Raw genomic sequence first — 12,346 nt, forward strand, 5'->3', positions numbered from 1 at the left:
GAGGTGGGCACATAGGTTGGTGAACCAATCGGGAGCCGGCGTCCGTTTCCAGCGCTAGTTTGATCCGCCCCTCTATGCCAAGAAAAGGGAGCGTTTATTAAACCTAAGCTGGAGTCACTATTTCTGCACACATATATCCAGGCAGGTTGCTTGCAGCGCTGCAGTGCATGGATGGACCTCGTCAAATACTTGGGTGGAAACATTCTGAAGGTGCTGCTGTTCACGCTTCACTGCTTTCACGGCAAAGCCTTTGTGTAACTTCAAAACGGCTTTGCATTGACGAGACGGTATAAAAACCACATACACATCGTTTATACTGTCCATATTCCTCTATAAAACAGCCTGTTTTCACTGTTTATTTTATCTTTTGTATAGTGTGCAATTTCTCCAGTTTACTGTTACTATAGCTGCAGATTAGGCAAAAATGTTTTAGCGCCCTGTCTTTTCTGCACAAGGCAGCAGGTGGAATCATCTCTCTCTCTCTCTCTCTCTCTCTCTATATATATATATATATATATATATATATATATATATATATATATATATATATATATATATATATATAATGTTTGACTCGACATGATCTGCATTGTTCAGAAACGTTGAGATTCAATGTGTCTGTGGTTTGAAGAAACGTTTCAATGGCATTTCTTTTCCACCATTTTCCGTTTTTGTGTCTGGGCCGATTGGGTCAGAAACAACGTTAGTTTCTTGGGTAAACATGGTGGAATAGCATTGCCCCTTAAAGCTGCAATGTCACCGTGTGGAAATGGGTCCCCAGTGTGTCGGTTCTGAAAGTGTTTCCTAAAAATCGGTCCCAAATGGCCGACTTCTGGGACGACGCAAATGGAGGAAAAGAGAAGGGCATGAGAAAGCTGAGAATGTGTTGCTTAATGGAAAAAGATACGATGAAAACTGTGCGCGCGCACGCACGCACGCAAAAAACCCAACAATCCAAACTTCAAAGATTAATTTTGAATAGTTAATGAATAAAAGGAACAGTATAGAGAAACAGCGTTACAATATGAAGGAGGCATGGTGTGAGCTGACAGATGTGAGCTGACAGAAGGAGACAGAAGCAAACAAAGAGGAAAAAGAAGCACAGGATGCAAGAGAAGGTAAGTGATTGAAATGAACCACAAAAACCCTTAATGTTGAACATTGTACCTCAGGCATATACAGTATAGGCCCCCTACATTTCTATCCAGGCCGTCGGGTGGACCTCTGATTGACTCAGCCATAACCATAATAGAGTTCCCAATGCAGCTACGACCAAATATGGAGTGTGTTGTCTAACCTCAATGTGTCGATGTCATGGCATCAGGTGCAAACAAATTAGTCAGCTCCTTGTATGGGCCCATATGGCCGTTTGCCCCAACTGCCACTCAAAAGTGACTATTGGGCTCCTTGCACAAGTGGCTTTCACATCGGAGGCCTCGCCATTTCTATGTGGATACTGAGGTCCAAATAATTCCCCAGTTTTTTTTTTTTTTTTTTTTTACATCTCAAGAGTTATATAAACACTGGCGACTTTACTGTGCATGTGTCAGAGAGAGAGAGAGAGGGACATAAATAGAGACTATAGCACATCGATGCCTGGCGGTGGGACAGCAGGGTGCTAAGTTATCAGCAGGCCAGAGCACCAGCAGCAGCCTCAGCACTATGGAGTATATGGACACTTGCTGGGACACACTGCACTCTTAACCCATTTTGATCTGAGAAAAGATTCTACAAATGTCTTCTAAACCCAATGTTTCTATGTCAGTGGTTCTCAAACATTTTCATGTCAAGGACCCACATAATTATATGTACGTATGTGTAGGGCGACGCTCATCTGAAAATATGTTGTTCCAGGGACCCCCCTTTCAGAAGCAAAGATTTGAGTTAAAAACGTTGGCTCTGGCCCAGGCGGTGGCGTAACCTTCTGGGCACCCAACGGTGCAGGTTCGACTCCCGAGCCCGACACGACCTTTACTGCATGTCTTCCCCCATCTCTCTCCCGTTTCCTGTCAGCCTACTGTCTGTCCCTTCAAAAACTAATAAAAGGTGTAAGCCGCAAAAAAATATCTTAAAAAAAAAAAAGAAACGTTGGCTCTGAAAGAATATATATTCAAAGATTTGTGTCACATTTTCAGATCTACAAGCTAATAGCGCGGCACAGAGTGCCACGCTATTAGCTTGTAGATCTGCTATTATTTCAATAGTATAACAACATGGCTAAAGTGGTTTAAAAGCTAAGGTGACACGGATGCATTCCCGTCCTAGATGTGTTAAAGTATTAAACAAGGGAGAGAGCATTATTCCCTTGGCGGCGTATAAGGAAGGAAGAGATCGTCTAGAGATTATGTATGCCAGCCTTCGTTGGGTCAAACCCCCGAATTTAACAAGAGCCATGAGAGTTCTTGCAAAGGTCAATTGTGACTTCTTCTTTTTTTTATATAGTCCTCGGGTTGTAGAGCATGTCTGGTGACTGGTCCCCTTGAAACGTGTTCCTTATGTAAGCCACCGATATCGAGCTCTGGCATTTGTCATGATGATCATCAGCCTCAAAGGGGAAGCATGGCCCATTTAGTTTAGCTTTTACTTTTTGGTTTTTTACAGAAGACTAATGAAAAACAGCAATAACAAAAGACTATATCGGGGGAGCTAATAATGATTAGTAGCTGCAATAAGGGCTGCCCAAATGAGACCATTTCATCTGGAATATGGCATCCGCTATAGTGTCTTCATCATGCACACCCTAAGAAACAGGGTTGCATTTAGCCTGGAATCCAGACTGATTGCTATACTGTACCGTTCAGCTTTTTTCTTCTTTTTTTTAACTTCACGGTCTGGCAAGCCTCCAAACGGGAGAAAGCTCCTCGTCTGATTGTTCTGTGGTGTGTGTGTGTGTGTGTGTGTGTGTGTGTGTGTGTGTGTGTGTGTGTGTGTGTGTGTGTGGCCAGACTGAGTATCAAAGTGAGGAAAAGACAAACGTATTCCAGGATAGGTTAGATTTGCAGAGGAGGTGGGGCTGGGTCTATCTATGCCATGGTCATTCATTCTTTATGGCTGAATCAAATACATGCCTTTCCCGTTGGGAAATGTACACTGTCTGATACGTTTGATAGAAGTATCTCAGTGTATGAACATGTGAGAAGCAAAATGACCATTGTCAAAATGCATGTCAAAAAGCTATACTAACGAATCCCGACATCATCTGAAACTACGGTTGTCCCGATCGGATCCGGGTGATCGGAAATCGGGGACGATCACGTCATTTTCAAATGATCTGAAACAGATCAAAACGTGATCGGGACATCCCTATATCTGAAACCATCTAAAAGCGATACATTTAATGAGGATAGTTTCCAGCCTATTTTTAGCGTGTCGAAGCGGTTGGGAGGTTAGTGTCTTCAAGAGGAATATTCAGCCTGCAGGGCTTTCCGTAATTGAGTATTCCGCAGCCATCATGGCAGAGGCTCAAAGCAAGTGGGCCTGGCGCTGCCATAGCAGGTGCAGCTGCACTAAAAGGGTCATTAGAACCTGCATTCATTATAATGGACACCTCTGTCCTGCAGCTCTCTCGCTCTATCTCTCCGCATGCAGCTGCCTTCAGGGGATGACACTGTAGATTTTTATACACGACGTGCCTTCCTGAATTGTCACTATGAATTCAACTGTTTTTGTACATTACCTCATGTAGATTACGGTGGATATACTGTAGTCACAACAATATTGTACACACACTACTGGGGATTGGAGATATTGCTCATGTTGTATAGATAAATAGAAACACCTTTGTTTTGTTTATCTTCTTGATGCACACCAGAAAGGACTCGAGTCAGCTGTATATGAAATGCATTGCTGATGCTGGCAGAGGAAAAGTTTAAAGGATTTCATCAACATGTCCCTAAATCCCTCCATTTCTTGGTATAGCCTACTTGAATATTCCTAATCCCCGTTATGTAAATACATTGCCAGTTTACTCTAATTGTACTTTTTCATTCTTAGTTGTAATCTCTTTCCTTTCTCTTTCTCTTTCCAACCGGAAAAGTTAAAAGTCGCCTCGATGTAAACAGATTTATAAAAAAATACATTGTATTCGTATATAAAAGTGAAGACATTAATTTTGATAATGAGTAGTATAAATTGAAGCACAGAAGTCAGTGAGTAATTATTTAATTACAGAGGGGTGGGAGTAATTATTTAATTACAGAGGGGTGGGAGTAATTATTTAATTACAGAGGGGTGGGAGTATATACGTTTTTACATCTTCCCACTCCTTTTCGGATATGCTTAGTTTCCTTTTTGAGAGCTACTTTCAAAATGACCAGCTCAACAAGATCTATCTATATACCACCCAAAAAAGTATTATCCAATTGCTGAAAATAGTTACAAAATATACCTGGAGGAGCTTTGGAATAGCGGTGCTTACATATAAGACATAAGACCTTACAAGACAAAGACTTACCCATAGTCTGAACGGCATAAAGCGTACTCTGAGCACTGCAACGTGAAGCCGTATTGGCTACATGCTCTGAACGCCGCAACGTGAAGCCATATTGGCTACATGCTCCGAACGCCGCAACGTGAAGCTATGTGAGCTGAGAGAGGCTGGGGCACACAAAATGATTATAGACGTTCGAGACGTATGAGTGTTGCACAAAAGTAGTGAAAATTGCTGTTTAAGCGGTTTATTATAGTAACAATAAAAAAAGCAACGGTTTAGGACAGCAATGATTTCAGAGTAGAGGAAAACAATCCTTTCATTTATGAACTGCCATCTGAACATGATTTTGTGGAGTGTTTATTTGACGCAATCTACTGGAATTCTAATACAGAAAATAACGGAGTGACCCAGGCGGAGTGGGAGCGACATCTGGACTTCAGTAAGTGACCCATGAGGCGGAGAGGGAGTGACATCTGGACTTCAGTACGTGACCCATGAGGCGGAGAGGGAGTGACATCTGGACTTCAGTATGTGACGCAGGCGGAGTGGGAGTGACATCTGGACTTCAGTACGTGACCCATGAGGCGGAGAGGGAGTGACATCTGGACTTCAGTACGTGACCCATGAGGCGGAGAGGGAGTGACATCTGGACTTCAGTACGTGACCCATGAGGCGGAGAGGGAGTGACATCTGGACTTCAGTACGTGACGCAGGCGGAGTGGGAGTGACATCTGGACTTCAGTACGTGACCCATGAGGCGGAGAGGGAGTGACATCTGGACTTCAGTACGTGACCCATGAGGCGGAGAGGGAGTGACATCTGGACTTCAGTACGTGACCCATGAGGTGGAGAGGGAGTGACATCTGGACTTCAGTACGTGACCCATGAGGTGGAGAGGGAGTGACATCTGGACTTCAGTACGTGACCCATGAGGTGGAGAGGGAGTGACATCTGGACTTCAGTACGGGACCCATGAGGTGGAGAGGGAGTGACATCTGGACTTCAGTACGTGACCCATGAGGTGGAGAGGGAGTGACATCTGGACTTCAGTACGTGACCCATGAGGCGGAGAGGGAGTGACATCTGGACTTCAGTACGTGACCCATGAGGTGGAGAGGGAGTGACATCTGGACTTCTATAGTACTCTATTGAAGTGGCCACGTCGCTGCAGTGCAGAGGCAGCCGAGAGGTGCTTCAGTGCCGTCGGCGACGGAACTTCACCTAACCTCTAAAGGCCATTATTCTGGTTATGGTGGAACGCTGAGCATTTCTATAGCGCCTTTATGCAAAGCACAGTACAATGTGCTGTTACAGTCACCGGCACACACACACACACGCACGCACGCACGCACGCACGCACGCACGCACGCACGCACGTGGCCAACTCATTGAGAGCAGTTTAGGGGCTCAGTGTCGAGGACACGTTGACACAAAGCCAGGAGGGATCCAAGGATCGAGTCGCTCAAAGGCCCTTTGGAGGTTCCCAGACGGACGCTTTGCCTCCTGATCCTCTCTGTATCCCGCCACACTGCAGAGACTGCTTATCATAACACTGCCTTAAAGGTTGACAGGGCATGTGGCTGTGCACGCACATCTTTTCCACTGCACGCACGCACGCACGCACTGTTTCCATGTGCATGTCTACCTGTATGTGCAAATGTGTGTGAAATATTCATGGGCTATGCTGCGAGCCGTCTCTCACACTCAAACTTGCCAACTCTCCATGTGCATCTCTCTTTCTGTCTCTCTCTCTCTCTCTCTATCTCTCTGGTGGCATTAGCAGTGGAGTGTGTTATATTTGTGAGTGCTACATAAAGCGGCCTTGGCTGGGTGCTCCTTGGCTGCCTGTGCAGAGCAGGACCGTAGCAGGAGATTTCCCACAGGTCTGGTTCTGAAGGCTTTCCTGAGGGAAGACGCCTCAGGCTGCTCTCTCTCCCTCTCTCTCTCTCTCGGTATAGCCTTATGTGTGTGCCTCTGTCTCTCTCTCAGAGAGGGAAACACAGCAATACAGCCCAATGGCTACAGCATTTGTGTGCTATTCCTTGTATTCTTTTTTTCTCTCTTTCTTTCTTTAGCCTCCCCCCCCCCCCCCTCCCTCTCTCTCTCTCTATCCCCCCCAGTAGATAGAGCAATTTCTCATAGTGTGAAGACTGTTAGATGTTGGAGTAGATATACAGATCTGATGCCCTGGGAAAGATGCTGACCTGTGTGTGTGTGTGTGTGTGTGTGTGTGTTGGGTTCCCACCCAAAATGGGTTAAAAGAGATGTTTATTCTCCTCACCGTTGGAGCAGCCCTTGAAGCGAGCCCCTCTGGCCGGCGCCCTCTGCAGGTCGGCCTTGACGCGCGCCTTCAGCCCCACGTTCTCCTTCTGCATGGCGTTGAGCGTGTCGCTCACCGAGTTCACCACCTTCACCATGTTGATCTGGCTCTCTGACAGCAGCTGAGAGAGAGACATAGAGAGAGAGAGAGAGAGAGAGAGAGAGAGAGAGAGAGAGAGAGATTAGATGTTTTGATTTTAAGCACTGGTTTGTGATATACTGTAGACCAAAACCAGGATCTTAACTGCATGCCAGTTTTGTACTGTTTTCCATCTCATAATGGGCATATTGCACTGAGTCGTGCCTTTACCAGTCCAGTCAGAAAGAGCACAGGGTCCACACAACCCTCAGGGCCTGATTTCTTCGGCTTAGCCAGATGGCAAGCGAGAGAGAGAGAGAGACTTTTTTTGTACTTTTTAAAAACCCTTTTATTAAAAAACAGTAAATACTTTTCAAACAGGTATTCGAGGTTCAAAATAAGGGCATTCTTACCCAAAAACCAAACCAAAAAGAAGAGTCTCATAAACAACTGAACAAATAATCGTTAAAACACCATTGTGGCACAAAAGTGTCCACATTTTTCATTCCCTGGTGAAGTTTCAGATGTGTTAGAAAACACCATGTTAGCCTGCATGGCTCCAGACCACAGAGCCCTGCCCACTCACTGAGTGGACTGCCTGCATGCTTCAGTCAGATAATCAGCTACAGGCTACCAATTGCATAACGGTATGAAGTTTCTTATGGACGAAAGGGAGCCGCTCTAACGTAAAAGAATTATCATCTCATCGAATCACAGTAAAAAACAAGAATCATGAGTCATATCTGCCAGGTTTAACAAGTCTTCGTTGTGCAATCGCCCCCTCCCACCCTGGCATTTCAGAGTATAGGGTCAGACTCCCATTGGCTTAGGCGGCGTTTAAAACATATATTTTCTTTTATAAAATGTGATTTATTCCCATCTGTATGGTAAGAGTATGTTAGTAAAACATAAGGTTGCAGAGCTTTCTCAGTCAGTGAGACATTTTGACCCTGGTGACGGCTATAGGATATTTTGCTGACAATGTAAATAAGGTTTATATATAATGTGAATAATGTGAAGGAGCGGATTGCATACTAGCTTTGGTGCCAGCTTCATTGTAGGTCGAACACCAATGGCCCTATCTTGGGCGCACCAATAACCTGTTATCTCTAAACTTATTTGCCATATATTTTACTATCTTGAAAAACATTTTAGAATAGTTCAACTATATCTAATCTACATGTAGATGGGCCAATTGAACCGTTTAACCGTTAATTTAACTCTGACAGTGTGGCTACACATAGAACCAAATGGACCTGTACACTCTCAGAGTTACAGACCCATAAGGGTCCATTTGGTTCCAAACTCATCATTTAGCTGCTGGGGACCCCCTGGAACTCCATCAAGGACCCCCACTTTGGGAACCACAGCTACACTGTATGCTGTTTGTTACGCAGCGCTGTGATTGCTCTATAGGAGCAGAGTAGCACAGTGCAGGGTGAGGACGGCTGGTGATGAATGGGCATGCCTGGAGAGAGAGAGAGAGGGAGAGAGAGAGAGAGAGAGAGAGAGAGAGAGGGAAGTCTTCATGACCCACTCTGCTCTGCCCTTTACTATGCAGCTTTTGTCAACACTGCATAGTGGATAGGTCATCCTCTGGCACACCGTCCTATTTGGTCATTGACTTCACACCACCTAAAGTACTGCCCCCCAACCGCCCACAAAACACACACACACACACACACACACACACACACACACACACACACACACACACACACACAGTGGACAGTCCACACAAACATGTACTGTACATTACACACACAGACCTGAACTGTCCAAAGTCAGAGATAAGATAAGCGGTTGCAATCATGCTGTCCTGTGGCACGCGCGTGCACGTGTGTGTGTGTGTGTGTGTGTGTGTGTGTGTGTGTGTGTGTGTGCAAGAGAGAGAAGGTGGTTAACTGTGTTAGACACAAAGCCCCAGCAGCCGTTCACTGGCCTCAATAAGCATGCAGCTCACCCCAGAGTCACTGTGGGCAACACCACAATCACATTACACACACACACACACACACACACACACACACACACACACACACACACACACACACACACACACACACACACACACACACACACACACACACACACACACACACACACACACACACACACACACACAGAAGGGATGACCCATTTTTTAACGGAGAAACTGGGCAAGATGCACCAGAGTAAATTGGGTTTTCTGCTATGTGGGTGTGCTATTGTGTGGCATGATTACACATGTGTTATTATTTTTCTTCTCTTTCTTTTCTCCAATATATTTGACATTTATATTAGGATGGAGTACTTTTTATAAAGGCACTTTCTCTTTCCTTATTTCTTTCTTTCTTTAGTTTTGCGGTACATTCATTTGGAATTGGATGTGAATATAGTGCAGAGAGAGGGAACACAATGTAGAGGAGGAAAGCTGTCTGGGCGCTACCGTTTAAACCACCGATTCTCAACCTGTGGGCCAGGGACCACTGGTGGGCCGCAGGGATATTCACTATTTAAGTCCGACGTCATTTTGCAGTGCTACGTTACGTCCGGGTCCAAGTGGCACCCGGTCCCGTCCGCATCTCATTGTAAGTGGCATATCTAAACGTGTGAATCTTTTTACACATTATTTTTCAGAAAGGAAGCCATTGAGGGTTAAAATGGGTCTTAATGCTTCCAACTCGAGTAGAATTATTAATGTTTTGTACAAGTGTACAACAAAAATATATGATGTGGAGACAATAAAGACTATTATTATCATTATTATTGAAGGTGGCATTTGGCATTTGCTCGGTAAAATATTTTGGGGGCATATTTAGAATGTGTGCAGGCTTGAGTATGTTAAATCTAGTTTGCATTAATGAGGATTTACTTGACACAATAAAATAAAATGGCGATAGTAGTATTCCATGTGGGGCAGACGGCCTGTCACAGCCAGATTTGGGAGAGCAGCGCAGCTTTGTTGTTTAAAAAATGTGACTTTCGTGGTTGTTTTCGTCTCGATTTAGTCCGACGAAGCGTCACAGTATAACTCTATGGGGACACAAAAGCGACACAAAAGTAGGACCCGGAAGTATCTCAGGAGGGGGCGCTCACGTCACAGCTAAAATACTGAATTGCCTTATACTAGGGACTATTCAACTAGTCGACTAGTAAATCCACTAGTCGACCTTGTTGGTACTAGTTGCCAAGGTTGTTCTAGGGGTCCCTAGAACAACATATTTTCAGATGGGGGTCGGCGGCCAATTAATATATTTTTTGGGGTCCTCGACATGAAAATGTCAAGGACCATGAGAATGTCAAGGACCCCACCTGCATGATCAGTGTGGATGATCAGGTGGGGTCCTTGACATTCTCATGGTGCATGGGAGCGGCCAGTTACTGCAGGAGAGCTTTAGTTTTAGTTTAGTAAGTTGTCCATGTTCATGTATATGCATGGCTGTTTTTGTTGTACATATATTGTACTCTTTGCATATTTTATCTATCTAAAGACGTGCTACACAGATCTTCAGGCAGAATGGAAGCATGGACACTGTGATTATAACGTGGTCAACACACTAAGGCACTCAGTGAAGTGTGGATAGGAAGCATGGACACTGTGATTACAACGTGGCCAACACACTAAAGGCACTCAGCTGAAGTGTAGATAGGGCTTAAGTGGTTATGACAGTGTTGCTTTTTATAAATAGAACCATGCAGAGGTATTGTACCTGAACGCGATTATACAATACATGTGAGTCTGTGTGTGTGTGTGTGTGTGTGTGTGTGTGTGTGTGTGTGTGTAAAACAGAAACATGCGTGTGTGAGCGAGAGAGAGAAGAGAGAGAGAGAGAGAGAGAGAGAGAGAGAGAGAGAGAGAGAGAGAGCGTGGGAGAGAGAAGCAGAAGCTTTAAAATGATGACATACCTCTTCATACAGAACTGAAATGTCTTTTGTATAGGATGACAAATGAGGGGCACTTGTTGGAAACAATGTTGTGAAAGGGCTATATGAGTTGAATTGTGTGTGAAGTGTGCGTGTGTGACTGTGCATGTGCGTGTGCGTGCCGTATATGAGAGAGCGAGTGAGTCACTACATGTTTACAGTGTGGATGTGCATATCCTAATTGGTATAGGTATACCGGTACCTTTATTATAGTTATCATTATTGATGTGGACATCCCTTAGGAGACAGAGAGAGAGAGAGAGAGAGAGAGAATAATGTGAATTCAAAACAACATGATTTGAAATTCTAGTTTTTTCCTGAGTGAGTGCAAATCTGTCCTTGTATGCCATGAATGATTTGCTTTTGTTGTGCCCACACGTGCATGCTTTGCTTTTGTTGTGCGCACGTGCACACGCGCGTGCATGACGCATGCGTGTGCATTCACTGTAGGTTTGTCCCTATACTGTACGTCTAGGTTTCATGGGCAGCATTGTTAGACAAACCGGAGTGTTATCTGCAGCTTCTCATTACGCACTGCACTGACAAATCACTTTAAGTTAATGCAATTGGCTGTCATTAACGCCTTGCCATCTACATGACGTTATTTAACAGTGGCTGGTGTTTATGGAAGTGCACATTCTGCCATTGTAAACTCTGGGAATGCGAGGCTGTACATTTTGCTAAGTGCTGCTTATAAAAGCATTAATATTGACATGGCAGGTTTCACTGTTTGTCGATGTCGGGCGGAATCCTGGCTTGTATGTCCAAGAACTGTCCCTTAGTTATTATTGTATTGAAACATTTTAAGCTATATGTGGAAATAGCAGCTCTATCGCGACGCGTCGTCGATCTGTTGTTTTCGCTGCGTTTGTGCGACACTCTCGTATGATGAAGTAGTATTAGGGCATTCATTTACGAAAAACTACTTACAGTTGAAATACGGAGATGCAAAGTTTGTGATCGACAGCAACGATATGCATTCGTAAACTCTTGGATGTAAGACTGGGAGAACTTAACCTGCTGCTTAGAAAGCATGAATTGGCAAAAGGCAGATCTCACGGTTATCGCTTATTTGTTATAATAAGTAATAAGTAATAAATAAGAGCATGGATGTTCTTTGTGTGAATGTACAGTATATACAGTAGTGTACACTAAACGTGAAGTGCCCGACTAAGTAAACAACAAGGCTTAAGTGGCCAATGGAACAATCTTATTTAGCAATTTAGCAAAATTTAAAATATATCTATATAAAAGTTTCAATATTTTCATATTGATTCACTGATATGAGAAAAATGTAACAATGTATTAAACAAATATGCTTCTCAATTATTTGATTCATCGCCAAAGCCAAAGTCATCAGTTGAATAATCAACAGTCGCAACACATAGTGTGAATTATGGGAAGGACACGTTTAAGTTGAGCCCTAAACGTGAGAGATGAAAGCATCCATCATTGGAACATCTTAAAACAAGACATGGTTCCAAAACCACAAGCCCATCACATCGGTCTCTGGGTCTCATCCTCTCCTCGGGGGCACTGCGGGATATAGTTCCCCCCCCCCCCCCCTCTCTCTCTCTCTCTGAGGTGTGAGCGCGGTACAACAACCCTCC

At 44.3% G+C, this 12,346-nt stretch overlaps 1 protein-coding gene across 1 annotated transcript in view; it reads right to left on the reverse strand.

The window, feature by feature from the left end:
* Window positions 1-12,346, reverse strand: part of fibcd1b (fibrinogen C domain containing 1b) — a gene marked incomplete at both ends in the record, with an annotated part of 187,136 nt that overhangs the window by 98,097 nt on the left and 76,693 nt on the right. The window contains one exon of the mRNA XM_080755994.1: window positions 6,714-6,873. Coding sequence (XP_080612120.1) covers window positions 6,714-6,873 — 160 coding nt within the window. The remainder of the gene's footprint in view (window positions 1-6,713; window positions 6,874-12,346) is intronic.

Source organism: Protomyctophum bolini (genome assembly GCF_963924005.1).
Source record: "Protomyctophum bolini genome assembly, chromosome: 22".
NCBI classification, from domain to species: domain Eukaryota; kingdom Metazoa; phylum Chordata; class Actinopteri; order Myctophiformes; family Myctophidae; genus Protomyctophum; species Protomyctophum bolini.